Genomic DNA, 18,533 nt, shown 5'->3' on the forward strand with positions numbered 1-18,533 from the left:
ATTCTTTATCAAATTCTTTTTCCCTATTTCCTAGAAACATCATCAAATTTCCATACATTTTTCCCCTGACCGCATGGACTTCTTTTTCTTAGACAATATCTGCGATGGCCTTCGGCAATACTTCTATAGTCAGTTTTATGCCTATCCAACCGCAACAACGAAACGGAGGGAGTGCGATTCAGCCACCAGTTTTGAGAGCCCCTAAATAGCCTAGCATTACTTACTAAATCGCTCCGAAAATAACATTTATTTTCTAAACTTCATGCGAGACAATAATAACACGGTATTTAGTAGTGTAGTCTTCCTAGTTGGAGCGAATCAGCCCCTAGCATTAAGAGCCCCCAAATAGGCCAGCAGAAATAGGATTAAAGGATTTCTTCACTGCGTTGAGTAGTAGCACGTGTCTAATAATTCCTACATAACGATTGGATGCAATTTAAAAGCGGAGTTTTTAATCAATTATTGATTTGTTTCATAAATAATGAATGTAAATATATGATAAACATTTGTATATTTAACATGTAGAACATTAAAAGAAGTTTGGATCCAAAGTTTATGTAACGACAACAACGAGTTCCATATAAATTTTCATATAAAATTTAAAAAAAAAAAAAAAAAAAAAAAAAAACAGTAAAATTTGGTTCGTAGTCTAAATTTTTAATACCTTACAGGAATTAATTTCCGCGAAAATTAATTCCCTTAAATTAGGACAAAGTTTATTCTAGGTATGCGCAGTATGCACATGGTAAATTTCCAGATCGCCAGAAATTGTAAAAATTTAGTGACCACACACATGCGCCACACGAATTTTAATGGACGAAGTTATGTTTCGCCTAATCTTCATATAAAATATATATTATTGACATAATAACAGACACAGAAACACATTAATGCAATTTCAATGATTACTGAAGATTTCATGAAAATGAAATAAAATGACCGCCTCTCTCCAGAGAGAGATTTTTATGTAATGGTGATATATTCTCTATCACTTTAAAAACATGCTTAGAAACATTTCAGATGCATTCACAAACGTTTTTTTATAAGCTACCCATTTTTGGAGTCATGCCTTAGGTTCCTAAGAAAAAATACCTTTTTGCACCTAGAGTTGCTCAGTAAGTTGCATGGCACCTAATGCTTTTACCGATACTGTACTGGTACCGTGCAACTAAAAATGTCTTATATGACTTTTGAGGTGTTTTATATTGTAATGAAAATTTCAAAGTTTTTCAACAAAGGTGTTGAAGCAAATAGATTCCTGAAAAAACTACACAATTATCTATAAAATTATTCCGAATTAAAAATTGTTTTTAATAAACTTTCTGTTTTGTTGATAAACGAAATATAAACATCTAAAAGATACACTTTGCCGTAAAAACAGAAAAATTTTCATACAAAAATTTTCATCACAAAAATTGAAATTTTTTCGAATGTTATCATCGATGTTTCCGGTATTAGTAGTACTCAACAGTACTTTCGTTGGCGAGAAATTACATCAGCCAACCAAAGCGATCAAAATGTTTTCGCGAGAAATCACATCTGCCACTCAAAACGTTTAAAACGTTTCTGCGGAAACTACATCAACCAACCAAAGCGCTTTAAATGTTTTTTCTGCGGGAAATTACATCAGCCAATCAAATATTTAAATGTTTCCGCCAAAAATTGATCAACTGAAAATATCTTTGATGAGTTGTTCGCACTCCATAGTATGCCATTTACCAACCCCAATTGCTGACGTTGCAAGAACCTCGCGACCAGAGTAGGTAAGCTAAATAAATATAAAACGACTTCTAGTATAAAACGCATTAGAAGTCTTAACATTAGATTACTCGCAGATCAGCTTTGTTGGACTCACTATAGCTTCCCTTACTTTATGAAGAAAAAAGCTCATGCGGAGTGAACAAGTACGAGATTCACTAATAGCATTTGATCCATAACGGTGGTATGGAATGGAGTGTTATTGTTCTGCCCGGATAATAAACGCTGCCCTGATTATGTACGGCAGCTGTCCCCGATTAAGAACAGGGCAGAAAATACATAATCAGGGCAACAAAATAAGGACAGGCCGGCTTATTACTTACCACAGTTCAAAAAATATTATTAATATTAAATTATCTATATTATAATACCCGTATACGTCCGTCTGTCTGTCACGCAAAATGGTAGCTTAGCTTCGCGAGTAGCAAGACGCACACAATGCAGTATAAAAAGGACGGGCGAACCCGTGGATTTTCCACGGGCTAACGACTAGTTAATATTAAATGGCACTTATAAAAGGAAAATAACCAGGACATTTGGTATAGGTGTTTAAAAACATAAAATAAACTTCTTCGGGTACATAAAGCACGAAATCCGTCATTCTGTGACAATAATTCGTGAATGTTTCATTTACAAAAGTTCGAAGAAAATGTCAATCACAGTCTGCCGGGCCAGCGTTCATAATCCGGTTGCAACAACATAATCAGGACAAAAAAACATAATTGGGCCATGCGTACATAATCCGGCCGTCCTGTTTATAACCAGGCCTTTTTTGCAATCCGGGCAGAACATTATTAGGTGCAATAATTTCAAGGCGGAGTTGATTAACGAAACGCTCGCGTGCTTTCGCATAACTGCCAGCAGGGACGCTTGGTGATAAAATGTAGGTAAGATGAATGTGCAAAATCAAACTTAACGATTGAATTTTCCAAAATAACACACGAGATCGTGTTTAGCGTTCTAAGAAAAGTGTATGCGCTCATTAACTGGTTTTATCCAACAACACTAAGTTACCGAAACACCCATTCAGTGAAACTACTTTTTCGAGCAGAGCTATCACAAGTATGTAACAAAAAAGTAAGAATAAAATTGGTACATTGACGTTGAGAAGATTTTTAAACCGTGGGTTTACAAATGACCAAGCTCCTTGATTACGTTGTTCTTCCTGACACCAGATGAAATCTAAAACATGAAACGATAGCGTGATGTAATCTATTGTTAATATATCAGGAAGCTGAAAGTTGAGTGAAACGACATCGGTAGCGAAGGGATGTTTCAACTTAATTTTAAGAGTTTCGATATAATGAAGGGGAGAAAAAAGCAAAATATTTTGAATTGAACGAATACACCTTCTATCAAGCGTCTTATATAGTTAGCAAGATATAATAAATTTCTTTCCGATGGAATGAAGATCTCATGTTGAAATACAATCTTACCTTTTGCATTTTGATATTTTTGTAGTTCTTCTTTTAATTCTTCTGCAGGGAAAGGTACAAGAGACTAAGAATAAGAAAAAAAACAACTTCCAATATACAATCAATGAATTTATATGCGTTGCAAAAAGCTTAAAAGGTGATGCTTGTTCAGTTCTCTCATACAAAGTTTTGGTTGATGGCGATGCTAAATTGCATGCAACAATATGTGAAAAACCTTTTGTATCAGACAAACTGAAGACACACTTCTCGCTTTTTTTATGCTTCAACAGGGTGACCACTAATAAAATGAGAACAAAAGTAAGGATATTAAGGAGAATGAAGGAGACAAATTGACATTTTTAAGGATATTTTGCTGCGAACGAGAATAAAAAAATAAGGATAATTAAGGAAAAAACCAATTTTAGTTCTCTATCTTAATGTTACATACTATGTTCTATGATAAGAAAATTATACATATTATACAAATATACAGGTAAATTATGCCCTGAAAGAAAGAAAATATAGGATTTCAGGTAACAGAGAAATATGTCTTATTTCACTGATGATGAACAATCCATGAACACATTTCCAAAAAGTTACGATCAGAAAAATTAAGAAATAAGGAGAAATTTAGGAGAATAGCTAAAATTTCAATTTTTTTTAAGTATATTTAAGTACTTTTAAGGAGATTTTCTTTTTGCAAGGTTATATAGGGAATTTAAGGAGGAGTGATCACCCTGTTCAAGTGTTGTTCAAATAAGCGTCCAGATGTAGAGAGAAAGGGGCGCTTACTCTGAAAACATGGAAACGACCGACCGAACGAACGAAGGAACAAAATAATTGCATAAGTAAATAAAATACACTCACCTCCAGTCTAATAATAGCGATGTCGTCCCTCTTAATTTTTTCTCTATGTTTCTCCAATTCGTAGTAATGTTTTCCGGAACAAAATAATACTTTTTCAACCGTACTGGCTTCAACTTGAGCACCAATGACAGGTTGAAAGTACGTCCCGTTAGTCATTTCAGACAAAGATGAAGTAGCTTTCTAGAAATTTTAAAAATGGTAGCAATATGATATTTTACATATCAATTCGTCGTTTCCCTGCAATGCTGAGAAAAATGGGACGCTCAGAGGACTAAGTTTAGGACTTTAACCTTTACCATTCCTTCTAACCAACCATTCATTTTTACTAATTAGTCCACAAACTTGCCTTGATTGCAAGTTATAAGAAGAAAAATAGAACAAGCAATAACTTACAGACATCCTCAAGATTAGTTTCGGAGATGCAACTATTAGCGGTTTGCGGAAGTTTCGTACTTGCTGATAATATAAAAACAAAACATATGAAAACATAATAAAAAAATTATCAATGATATATCCTGCATCCTGTATGTATCCTGTATAGTATCCTGCTTAAACATGTACGAAGATGTGCTGTTTCTTAACAAATTGTGACAATGACTTGAAGAAAACCAGCAGTAGATGATTTCTTATAAGAAACTTGGTGAAGGGTCCAGTTCTAAAAGTTTCTTAATTTTGGTCTTAATTTAAAATGTTAGTTCTAAAAATTTCTTATTCGTTCTCTTTTTTTGCTGAAAATATATATTTAATGAATGATGTTCTAAATAAAGTAGCTTGCTTCATTTTCAAAAATAATTTGTAGCTTTTTAAATCATTCCTTTTATTTAACCTAAAAATAAAAACATTCGACCGATAAACAACGGACAAACAACCGATAAACAACGGACAAACAACCGATAAACAACAGAAAGGAAAATCACAATAAACTCACTTGTCTTCTAAGCACGTGGAAATACTGCGCAGGCGTGGTTGGATTCACAATCTGCATGTTTACATCGTCACCATCAATCAAGGTTTCACTGCTATCTGATAACTAAAAAAAATGTATTAGATTCTACAAACACGCCTTTTACATTTACCTCAAGAAGAAGTTATAGTTAAGTTACATTTAAGTTGAATTTTTACGGAATTTCTTTTTATGATGTTGGATTTTATTTGAGAAATGAAGTTCTCATAACTGCAGTTTTTAAACTTGATATTTTACAGGAAGATAATAATACAGGAAGATAATAATACCTATGATCTATGAACTCGTGATTATAGACATATTTTCCTGTATCAATTCTCTCTAAGTACTGAGATGCAAAAATTCTCACGCGCTACAGAAAGGTTATCGTTTCTAATGTAATGAAGTTTTACCTGTAGGAATCTTTCAATTTTACATGTCGAGTGATCAGGTCCAGCTCCGTCCATACCATGAGGTAACAACATAACCAACCCGCTTTGAAGAAGCCATTTTGCTACAAAACATTGTACACGATGCAAGACATGTGACAAAAGCGTGTTACTTCAATGACCAGCATATCAATGCAAGTCAAGGTAAAACATTATTTTACAAGCATCATATCACCAGTCAAAAGAAATATTATAGACCCTGGAAACGCTTAGTAGTGGGACTTGTTAGAGAAAAAAAGGGAATTATCTGGTTTAGGTCCGGGAAAGGTGACCCAATGCCGGAAAGATTGACAGAGTATTTCGCACACCCTTTTCTTAGTTTTATTAGTTATGTTACAGTCACCAAAACAATGCTATGTCCACCAAAAAAATAGATTTAAAATTCTAATTAATTATACCAAAGTTGAAAACTTAACTGTTAATTTTATTCCAACTTCAACAAAAAGTAAAACATACCTTCACCATTACATACGAAGGTATCAATTATAATTTGTGCGCCATTGAAAAAATCTCCAAACTGAGCCTCCCATATCACCATGTTATTCGGATTCTCAATACTCATTCCATATTCATAAGCAAGCACAGCCTCTTCAGAGAGTGGACTGTTTACAACCTGTGGAGTTATGAGATCTCATTCAATGAAAAAATGTACATAAGAAAAATGCATTGAAGTTGAATCAACCCCGTGCACATTGAGATTTACTTCATCCGACAAGTTACAAATAATTTTTTTAAAGGATATTGTTGGCATAAATGCAAATCTCTTTACTGAAAACAAAATATTTAATCATACACTAAAAATTTAATGCAAGTGTAAGATTTTAATTACATCTGAAATTTGTTAGGAAAGAAATTTCAGATTTTTTAATGATTATAGCTTTGAATACCTCCAAAAGGTGTTGTTCATCTTTCATATGATTGAGAGGAATGTAGATTTCTTCAGTTTCTTGATCAATAAACATAGCATGGCGATGACTGAATGTACCTCGTCCAACATCCTGTCCACAAATTCTCACATGATTGCCTACACGATGGTTATATACAGAATCAGAATAACACATTCATATTTTAATAATGTCTATGTAAAAATTAAAAAAACTAATATAATAACAATATTAACAATTCATAAGTATATGAGAAGGAATGTAGTAAAACGTGGTTCAGTGGGATAAGCTTGGCCTATCTAAGCTTATTTGTAAATTAATTCCAAAAAAAGGTTCGTATTTGATTTTTGGTCTGAATTACGAAGTTTCAGTCATTATGAAAAGTTTATAAAATTGCAAAAACAATTTTTTTACACTTTTATTGCGTTTGCTAAAATTTTAAACATTTTGTTTTATTCACCCAACAGAATAAGATGGATTTATACCAAGAAAGCAGTAAACATTGACCACAAAAGCATCCATTAAAAAGCCAATATTTTATACCTTCTAACAATAGTGTACCGATTGCTAGAGCTTCAGCCGTCGCCCAATCAATGTTCAAGCCAGACTCTATTTTTTTCATGCGGCTTTGGCATTGAGTTTTCTCCAAATGTGGATGAACGCATACTTTTCCTGCTATGTCAACTGATTGTGCACCCACAAATTTCAACAGATCAATTTCACATCCTAAAGGAGAGAATGCAGTCATTTCATACTTTATGTATATTCGCTTGGTTATGGTTATCTGCTAATTATGTCACGAAAACTTAAAGGCGTGACAAATTTTAGTTAAGGGGGGTAATGTTATGAGAGAACATATCATTTTTAAACAGTATTTATTGCAAGTCATAGGTCATTGTTATACACACATGACACACATGACAAACAACATAACATCCGTGCAAATTCTCTGTCAACCATCGAAATAATGAACACACCCAATCGTATGTTAATATTTTTAACGTTAACCGACTGCATTGCTAGCTAAAACAAATCGCATTACATATGAATAGAATACAGACCTGTATCCCATAAAGTGGTGCTTTCATGATTTGCTTGCTTCATGTTACCCCAAACACCTTCAAATGGAGTCCAAGTTGGTTGAAAATTTTCAGACTTATTCATCTCTTCACTCAAGAACAGTTCATAAGCTGAGTTAATATTGTCCGATTCATTCAAATTCAAAACACCTTCTTGTGAGAGTCTCTCTTTAAAAGAATCAGTGACCGACTGCTTGTGATCAATAATCTTGTACATGGACGGATTGGTAAAAGTTGGATCATCCAGTTCATTATGTCCCCTGTAAAAAGGTAGCCAAATTGCTGTCAATTACATGCATACCTAAACTTACATTAAAAAAAATAGTTTTAGTCTTCAGAAATATTATTTTGCCAAATAAACATCGTCTTTTGTGAGTTATCATTAACTCAAAAGTAGTGACTTAGCGGCAGAACCTTGAGAGGGGTGAATTGATTAAATAGTGAAGTTTACATGTTGTGCAAATCAAATACACATATCACCCTATTTTCGATAAGCCACCATGGGGTTGCTAAATCTTAAATAAGTGTACCACAGAAATTCTTACTGACCAACGTCGGAAGCAGTGCATATTGATAAAGATGTCTTTATGATACAATTTTTTATAATCCAACGCTATTGTCGCTGCCATGGCAACTTCCTAGAATAACAACAATGGAAATGTTTTAGAGTCAATCAAAGGGATGAACCATTATTTTCTTCTAAAAAACAAAACACGATGATATACTAGAATAAAAGAAACTAAAAAACAACAAAACCTCAGGATAATCGCCATTCACATGAATTATTGGACATCCAATCATTTTGCCAACGTCACTGCAATGATCACACGTGCTAAAACAACAGGGAGGTTTAGCTTCACTCTGTTGTTATCTTATACGAATTCAATCAAGTTACGTTCTGCCAGGCAGCACGACTAAGCTAGCCTTGCTGCAAGCCTTAACAAGTTGACAAAAACTTAGTTTATATGCTTACCAAGCCAAACCAAAACAAATCTCAAATATTTTTATAGGGTTAGTTTGATTTTACTTAAAATACTACATACTACACACATATATATCCACTTTATTATACCTTGCACGCTCCTGTGGTGTGGTGAAACCAACTTGATTATTGACAATCAGATGAATGGTTCCACCAACATCAAAATGGGGCAGTGATGAAAATGCTAATGTTTCAGTTACAATACCCTAAAATTTACATAAAGTACTTAGTGCACTTGTGTAAGCTCTGATTTATTTTTTGTTCTCAATAACAACTATCTTTCATAGTTATAAGTTAAAAAGAGCTTTAAAGTAATATTGGACTCTTTGTCGTACTCTTTAAGATTGCCAATTCAAATATATTTAGAGATACAAAGATTCAACACCAGAAATATTCAAACAAAACAAAACAACAAAAACAATACAACAAAAAAAAACTGCACCTGTCCAGCTACAGCTGCGTCCCCATGCACATGAATATTTACAACCTTGTCAACATCATTCATTTCACCATAATGACCATAATTTTTTGATAACTGTCTACTCCTTGTTTTTCCTGACACCACAGGGTGACTAGCTTCTAAGTGTGAAGGATTTGGAACCATAGTTACATGTAGTGTTTTATCGTCAAAATAAAGATCTGTTGATTTAGCTAAAATAAATAATTATTATTAAAAGACAAACAAATTGTGACAGAAAATATACAGACCCAGAATATGCAACCAACTACTCAGTGAGTTATGCTAAACCAAATCACATTAATGATTGTATGGTATATCTTAAAAAAAACTCAACGCATTCACAAAATCAGTTATGGTTAAAGTGAATTGTAACACATTATGTAATATCATGCAGTCAGAAATATGTTAAAAGCACACTAAAAATGTTCTGGGTTAAATGTAAAAGAACAACTCATACACTTTAAAATTAAATTTATTTCTCAAGTCATTAGTCATTTTTACCTATCCTTGGGTACTTATCCATAAAAATATAAACTACTTTTTTAACCTTACGGTTAGTTTCGCATTTGCTACACAAAATGCAAGTGCAAAACTTTTGTACACATTGCTTACACGTGCACTTATATTAAACAAAATTCCGCCCTAGACTTCTCTAAATCAGTTAAAACAACTTACTTAAATGTGAGATCACATCGCCAACAAATTTGTATTCTGTTGAAAACTCTGGGTTCCCCTTGATCTGAACAATAAATCATTCACAATATGAACATGGTGCATATACCATATGATATAATTTAACGAATGTTTCCTGGTAATAAAAAAGGCCTGAGTAATAGATTGTGATGATTATAGTTACGCTCTTACCTTCTCTCAACCACCTCTCCCCAGTTTAGCTATTTTATTGTTGAACAATTTAATAGTTAAATTTAGCAAGGGATAGCTACATGACATTAAAGTTTAGCCAATCTTTGACAGGTAACTGACTGACAGGTGAATGACTGACAGGTGACTGACAAAGGTATGAATTTCTAGAGGAGCTTTGTACTTGAGGGGACCTAATATTTTCTAGGGGTGGCGAAGTTAGGCATTTAATCCCTTGACAAATTAAATTTTCTCCACTTTAAAAGCCCAAGATAAACCAACAGGTTCCTAAACCTTAATGTTCTATAAACAGAAATTTTACAGTTGGGGTTAAACTGCAATTTAATATTTCTACTATAGTCATTGCCTTTCAATGACATTGAATTAAGAAATTTTATTTGCATTTAGGATTGAGGCTGAATTATTTAGAAATTTAATTTCATTCCTCACAGCTGTTTTATTATAAAAGAACTGATTTCATTAATACTTATGTTTGTTTTATTTGGAGTAGGACAGATGAATTGGAACATTTTAGCAAAATTGAAATTAAATTGCTTGAAACCGCTGCAGAAGAGTGATTCAATACATATTTGAGGTAACCAGAACAGTATAAGTACCTACTTCTTCAGGGGTTTCTAATTCTTTAGATGTAAATAATTCTTTTTAGGCAACCTAAATTCTTAAGGGAACCTGGATCCCCTCTAGATACTACACATTTGATATACAAAGTGAGGCATAATACACAAAATAGTTGACAGTCGCAAAACAACTGCTTTAGAGCATTATCGACACAGAATGTGGATCAATAAAATAAATTTTCAAGCCATCGGAATAAAATTTGAATATAAAAATACCTTTCTAAACAATTGTGAGGGTTGGTAATTTAACATTCCTGTTAGTAAACTAAGTCTTCCACGATGTGGAATTGATATTAGCAAATCTTCTACATCACCTAAAATGAGCATAATTAATAATATAGTTCGTGTTTGCAATATATTTAAAGGCTGTGGTATGACATAACATGTCTTTACATCAATTCCGAAATCCTTAACTATCCTTTGTATTCTTCTACCAAAATTTTTACATACTTTTAATAATATACCTTTTGCACATTCAGAAAACAACTGTTTGAAGAACGAAAGCATGCTGTCTGCACCTTCACCACCATAACGCTTTAATGTCGGAAATTTCTTTGCAAGAAAGTTCTCAAATACCTAAAGTGAGAAAAGAAACAGGTTATATGACTTAATAGCGACATTGTTAAAGAAAAAAAAAGTTCAAAGAAATGTTAGAAAAACTTTATATCTTTAAATGCCGTTGTGAAAAATCGTACATACCTGGGCTTTTAGCAATTCTTCAGCTATGGATCTTTTTGAAGTATTATCTAAAATATATTTTTGTTTTTGCTCTGCAACTTCATAAAACCAATTTCTTTCAATTTTATTCTAAAAACAAAAATTACAAGGATCCCAAAGTGAAAAGGCGTTGAACTTATATCTTAAGTGCTTACAAAGTTAATTTTTTAAAGTGCTCTTTTTGTTCTCTAGTTACTCGGATTAAATTATTTTCATATTCAGTGACGTATCGAGAGTTTTTTTGGGACTTTTTTGTTCTTTTATACCCAACTTTTGTTTAGGTTAGTATCTCCGTGAGGCACCACCAAGGTTGGTGCAGAAGGGAAAATTTTGAGTTTTGAGGTACCTAGATCGCTGGAAATTGGGTTTGCGGCACTCAGAACAGCAAAATTTTGTACAATTATTACTTGCATTTTATTACATATTTGTCCAACTAGCTCTCTCTGTTTTAAGATAAACTGATTAGGAAGTAAGTTGTACATGTGCTATTTACAAACTGAAGGTCAGGGCATCATTAAGTTGAATATCGCAGAAGTCACCGGTGACATGCTTCAAAAATGCTTGTCACAGGCACAGTTCAATGCAAAGCAAAACTGTCCAGGAGACTCAATTGTTAGAGTCTTTGCAGAACATCTCTTCTCACAAAACTGAGGGCAGGACTGACTTATTGCCTGCTGTGTCGTGTGGGAGACAGTACTTCTGGACTTCTTTTTAATACGATATACAATTTTTTTGATTAATATTACTAAACATATTCTCTTTCCCCTTTTAAAAAGATTTTTTAAACTGTATTGAACATGTTTTTTATTTAGTATTATATCACGAGAACATTTGTCCGAAAGCTGTATTAAGGTACAGGACACCTAACCTGTCCCATGTTCAGGTTATATTTGACTTGCATGGGTGGGCACTCTTCTTGCAGTATTCTCTGTGACGATGAAGGTCAGATTGACTTGTGGCATGGTTCCAAATGGTCTTCCGTCTTTCGTTCGAGTCTCAGTGTAATGTAGCAGCCGAGCATAAGAGTGTCAGCATGAAGGAAAGGGGCCGACTTTAATGTTCTCTAACTTTACGTTCTTCATGATAAAACCATTCATTTAAATTTCACAACAAAATTACGTCGGCAACTTTTTTGCCAACGAAACTATGGTATCTTTGTATTTTACGTTGACAGTGCCGAGTCGATGCTAATTTTAAGGGCTGATCATTGATAGGAAGTTTTGATACGAATTACCAACCAATAAAATTGTGATTATCAACCTTGTCCCAGCGCTGTATTGATTTCGACGGCAAACCATTCACTAGCCTACGTTCACAGACATAGAGTTGGGTCTATAACATAGGCTGAAGCTATTGTTCACTCAATTTATTTTAAAAAGGTCGAGTGGGTAAAGATGGTGGTCGGCTCGTGAGTTCAAAACATTCAAATGTTACGTGATTTCATGTATGTCAAGCCCAAGCAGTTTAATTGTTTTGAAGGATCACAAATTTGCTGAAGAAAAACATTCTACTTAAAGCTTATATTTACTTAATTTACTAGTTTTTTTTCTCTGCAGTTCTATTTTTTTGGGATAAGAATTTGGGATCCCCACTGGTGAACCGGTAGCAAAACCCCTCTGCATACGTCGGTGACATTTAAGTTTGCATAGATGATGTCACATTTAAGTGTATGATAACTTTAGATCTGTTGAGGGACATGGATTTAAATTTTATCAATGATAACTTTAGATCTGTTGAGGGACATGGATTTAAACTTTATCAATGTAAAGATATTTGCACGGTGGGTTAACTAACATCAAAAATTATGCACCTGCTTGTCCTAAACTTCACAAATTTCAGGTAACGACCCTATTATGTTCCAACAGAACTGTAAAATGGCTATTTTTTATCAAGTTTAAAAAAACGAATTCTCCTTTTTTAATCTTATATCAGTAAAATCCACCAAGTGTGTGTTCAAAATGGTAGGTAATTTGCTAATTTGTGCTAAGGATACATGAAATCAACCAGACCTTTCACTATAGTATGAACAAATAAATAAGAGTCTTACAAAATAAACCTTTTTATACTGGACTTTTTAGGTACCAAACAAATAGACAGTGTCATCAACAGAACTTTATATTTAAATCTAAAGTTTTGTTGATGACACTGTCTGTGAAACTGTAAAGCTGTCCTAAGTTCTGTTGATGACACTGTCTGTGAAACTGTAAAGCTGTCCTAAGTTCTGTTGATGACACTGTCTGTGAAACTGTAAAGCTGTCCTAAGTTCTGTTGATGACACTGTCTGTGAAACTGTAAAGCTGTCCTAAGTTCTGTTGATGACACTGTCTGTGAAACTGTAAAGCTGTCCTAAGTTCTGTTGATGACACTGTCTGTGAAACAGTTTCACAGACAGTGTCATCAACAGAACTTAGGACAGCTTTACAGTTTCACAGACAGTGTCATCAACAGAACTTAGGACAGCTTTACAGTTTCACAGACAGTGTCATCAACAGAACTTAGGACAGCTTTACAGTTTCACAGACAGTGTCATCAACAGAACTTAGGACAGCTTTACAGTTTCACAGACAGTGTCATCAACAGAACTTAGGACAGCTTTACAGTTTCACAGACAGTGTCATCAACAGAACTTAGGACAGCTTTACAGTTTCACAGACAGTGTCATCAACAGAACTTAGGACAGCTTTACAGTTTCACAGACAGTGTCATCAACAGAACTTAGGACAGCTTTACAGTTTCACAGACAGTGTCCTAAGTTCTGTTGATGAAACTTGGCATATTATAACATAATAGAAAAAGATTGCAAGGCATAAAAATTTGCTGATGTAAGCAATTTTTTAAGATTTTTTTTGAAAAAACTGTTTTTTCGATGGGATGGGTCTAATGAGTAAATAAATTTGGTTTGCTATAAATGGTTCCTACGCAATTACTCATCATAATGCTAACATTTGGGACTTGGGACATTAAATGACTAATAACAATGCTAAAAAAAATCTGAATAACTTTCTTGCAAAGCACAATTACTAACATTTTTGGGATTTTAAAAACTTTAATAAAAAAATAAATAGAAAAATAATGACATCATATTTTAGCCCTATCGGAGCAATACTTTATAGCTATAACGAAGAGTGGGTGATGGAATCCACCACCTCACCCAGCATAATTAGCATAAAGTTTAACCATAGTGGCAAATTGGTCATTGAGTTGGAGAAATACCACAAGAAAATAAAAAACCTACAGTCATATGGCTAACTTCAAATGATATATTTCCACAATACATATCTTCTAAATGTCTCTGAATATCACAAAATGTGGCTTTCTGAGCATCACCAAGTTGAAGCATTCCTAAAACAAAAGGAAGAAGCATTAAAAATTTTATTCCTATGAAAGATATATTGCAGACAAAACATAAAGAGCTGGTGTTTTTAAATTTGACATATGCTAAAGTAAAAGCTTCTTTGCAGTTAAGTACGCTAATAAGTGATGGGATAATTTAAGGCAGTAATAAGATATTTTGTTAAAATTCTAGTGTGTAACTCATGGCTTAATGCATATGTTCACCTGTCCTTTCTATATTGCATTACTGTGTCTAAGGCACGATTATTACGCAGAGAATGACCACAAGTATTACTGATATATAGAAAAAAGTTTACACAAAAACAAAATTATGCTTGTACATATATACGAAAAATATACAAATTTTATTTTTGGAATACTAGAGGTAAAAACAAAAATGATGTTAAAAATCAAATAGTTTTGTAAATTGATTAAGTAAACAGTAAGATAAACATAAGATTATACCTAACTAGTCGATAAGGCCGTGGAGAAATCCACTTAGGCTGGAGGGGCAATGTAAAAATTGGTTATTTTAGACCTTTTGTGATGTCAGTAGTACTTATGCGAAAACAAATTGACGAAATTCAGTTTATCCGCTGTCTCTATTGTGTAGAGCTCGACACGCTCACGAAGAGAATGTATGTGAACATGTGATTTTGATGATTGGTTAATGATATATAAGGGTATAAAAATTATGCTGATGCCAGCAAAGACCCGCAAAAACAAACAAAATTATTTTTTAGAAATTTGTATACCTGTTGCCTTTAACATATAGGTCTTTACACGCTGATCAAGAAAATGTATAGGATCATGTACTTTTGACAAACGGTTACGGAGATATGGTGGTTTAAATGACTTTTGATGACGTCATCAACCCGTCCATTCCGAAACGGATTCGGGGACCCAGGTTTGGGAAAATTACCCAAATTGGTCATAGGTGGTCCCTATTTACCCACACGGTAAAAAATCATTGACGTCATCATCTCGTTTCCAAGTTATTTGGCCTCAAAGTTTTAAGTGCACTGTAATGGCTTCAGTAATTTAATATAGGATATTGACGTAAAATTATTGTTATTGACGTTGCGTCGTAACATCATAAAAATTAACATTTGAGACATACTTTTTTCGGTGACTTCAGAGAAAATTTCGGCGACATCAAAGGAAAACGACGATATCCACTATGACCGTCACATACACTCCGTATTATTATATAAGATTTATGTAGATGTAAATAAGCAGCAAAAAATGAATAAAATAACATTTTTTATTTTTCAATATGAATAATTACTTTTCCTTTGTACATGTAAAATTTAGTATGCAGTCTTTCTAATCTTTGTTGAAGTTATACTTACAGAATACACATACAAGAATGTACATGCAAGACTTCCATAATTTTGGTTATTACCTTGTAAGTCAAACACATCAGTCATTGCTATATCGCTTAATTTATGAGATATCAAGTTCGAAAGTTTGGTCTCTCTAAACAAAAACATTTTAAGATACATAATAAAAATTAAACATACATAAATATATTCTTTGCTGCAAGATTTTTCAGAAAAAGTTTAGAAGGTGTGAAAGGAGCACAGAGAAGTGCTTTTGGGTGTGCTTTATTGGTCAACTTTTCACAAAGATGGACATTTCCACCTAATCATCTGTGTGTGTGTATCTGCCCATACACACCTCTTTTGGAAAAACTTATTAGTTATACACTTGGTATGAGCCTATACCTATTTAACATTCCCAATGGATCCTTTGTGGCATATTTAAAGCCTTCCTCTCTATATGTTTGAATAATCTTTTGTACTTGGCAATGCTTCAAACAGTCTTTGACTTTGACAAGATCTAAACAGTGATAAAAGTGCAGTTAAAACATTTATGAGTCAATCTAGAAGTCGACGATAGCGATTGTCTATAATTCAAAACAGCAAAAGAGATTTAGTACAGTGACATTTTTTTAATCTTAATTCCTAAATTATGGTGGCTAATATGTTCCCTATCAATGTTTCTATAAAATTCTCAAAAAAACTCAAATTCTTAGCATAGTTACTTGTTTCTCTAAAACAATTCAGTATGTTTAAAAACAGTAAACTATAAACTTAGTTTGTGAGAAAATATTTCAAAAGCTTTCATGATAGTGTTTTGAACAGAAAACAGAAGGTTTATTATATCTAGTTATGAAATGTAAAACTTGCATACAAGTAAATTTACATCTTCACCTGTTGCATATTTTTGCAATAATAAAGAAATGTGTGAAACACTGAAAGTAAAATTTATGCACAATAAATAAATTTCGAAAACTTTCTGATATGCCTAAAAAAGGAAATGACTTGCGCATCATGTTTCGCGATCCGTTAATTCAAACGCTGAATGGGTTGACAGCCCTAAATAAAACAAGATCCCACAAAACTTAAATTTTGCATTTTTTGTTTTTAACCTAAGGGTGGTTGATGTATACTAAAAAAAAAAAAAAAAGAAAGACACTATTTTCAATAAAATATCAAGCTTTTCTTTTCTATGTTTTTCTCTGAAAAAGTTCTGTCCAGTGTTGTTTTACAATAGGATTAAAATTTGCCACTGACACCCTACATAATCAGTTAAACAACGCAACTTCTGTAACTTGTTGCTAAAGCACAAAAAAAATGAAATGAAATACAAATATATATATATATATATATGATTACATTGAAATTTGCAAATTTCTACCTTGATCTTGCTCCTTGATGTCTTTAGTCAGTGGTTTAAGGCCATGTACACCAGTAACAGATTTGTATGTACGATAAAAATTTGTCAATGGTTTGAAGCGTTGGCTTTGTAATTCTTTCAGTCGAAACATGGTTATTGTAACATTCAGAGGGTTTTTTTCCAATATTTAATAATTGTCCTAAAAAGGAATAATTTTTTTTAAAATGACGAAAAGTTGAACAACAACAACATTAAACAATAATAAAAATAAAAATACAAAAATTAAATAAATTGGCCTTGTTACAAAAATGAAAAAGGCGACTGAAAAACATTTTAGAAACTTCCAGGAAGCCTTGTGGGTGCCAGTCTTAGGATATTGAGGTTTTTGCTCTTATTGACATGGTATTTCCTAATTGGAAATACCCTCTTAGATATTATATCTAATCAAATGTTTTACGGCAAGATGGCTGAAATTCACATTTACTTTGGTTGACATAGAATATAAATGTATACGACTACGGACATGTACAACCACAGACAATTTAGTAAATCAAAGTATTCTTCTTTCTCCCACTTAAAGCTAAAGCAGAACATAAGTTTTGTTCAGAATGGACTAAAAAATTGTTCCTTTTTGCTGATTTTTAGTCGCATGCAACAAACTTATTCTAAAAAATCCTTTTATAACTTTCTAATCAAGGAATTATTTTAATTACTTTTGTTTATTTTTATTATTAACAACTATAGTAACATAACAAATATAGTTGAAAATGTTATGACAGAACCGTGCTTTTTGCACACAGTTGAATAAGCGTAATAATTAAACTGTTATAATAAAATAAAAATGAGTGTCAGGGATCGTTTCCATGATCATTTCAAAAATATATAATCCATTATATTGCATTTTTTAAAACAAAGTCAATAGATAAATTCCCTGTTTCTCGTCAATAAAAGTCCTAAAATGCTAGTTGTGAGAGGGGGGTTTCTGTCCCCCCCCCCCCACCCCTCCTATGTAACTTTTGACAGGCTTACGAATTTGTTAATTGGATTAAATTTGGCACACTTATAGTACATCATGTAAGAAAATCGCAGAAATAAATTTTTTCTTATCTTAACACTTTTTCTGTGTAGCTCAAAATGGGTCTGCGTAGCTCAAAATGAGCATTAAATACTCTAGGACTCTCCATCTACGCCATGGCTCTTCCTGGAAATAAAAGGATATATCCCTTGATATTTGTGAGGCTAGACATGTTTAATATGCACATCTAGCTATCTATCTATTTAGAGGCTTGCTTTAAATATGCAACTGGCTAGCTCTTATAGTTGCTATCTGTATATTTCAGATATAACTAGTTAAAGAAAAACAAAGTTATACATAATTAGTGGGTTAATAAAATTTTATTTGTTGTCAACAAGCTTAAACCAGCAAGCTTGAATTGAAACCAACAACCCTTGAAACATTTTCTTG

The 18,533-nt window shown here is 33.0% G+C and overlaps 1 protein-coding gene across 1 annotated transcript; it reads right to left on the bottom strand.

Moving 5' to 3' along the window:
- Window positions 1–592: 592 nt before the first annotated feature.
- On the bottom strand, window positions 593–17,286 carry LOC130656189 (2-oxoadipate dehydrogenase complex component E1-like). The gene is made up of 23 exons (XM_057459017.1): window positions 17,090–17,286; window positions 16,114–16,228; window positions 15,792–15,865; window positions 14,289–14,395; window positions 11,036–11,143; window positions 10,801–10,912; window positions 10,553–10,650; window positions 9,513–9,576; window positions 8,820–9,028; window positions 8,468–8,583; window positions 8,152–8,227; window positions 7,945–8,033; window positions 7,378–7,655; window positions 6,860–7,042; window positions 6,320–6,456; window positions 5,889–6,045; window positions 5,397–5,497; window positions 4,969–5,070; window positions 4,434–4,496; window positions 4,041–4,220; window positions 3,195–3,258; window positions 2,855–2,940; window positions 593–1,768 (listed from the first exon to the last, which is right to left on the bottom strand). The coding sequence occupies exons 1-23, from the start codon at window positions 17,217–17,219 to the stop codon at window positions 1,667–1,669; spliced, it is 2,751 nt and encodes a 916-aa protein (XP_057315000.1). The 5' UTR covers window positions 17,220–17,286; the 3' UTR covers window positions 593–1,666.
- Between the last annotated feature and the right edge of the window lie 1,247 nt (window positions 17,287–18,533).

Source organism: Hydractinia symbiolongicarpus, chromosome 9 (genome assembly GCF_029227915.1).
Source record: "Hydractinia symbiolongicarpus strain clone_291-10 chromosome 9, HSymV2.1, whole genome shotgun sequence".
Taxonomy (NCBI): Eukaryota; Metazoa; Cnidaria; class Hydrozoa; order Anthoathecata; family Hydractiniidae; genus Hydractinia; species Hydractinia symbiolongicarpus.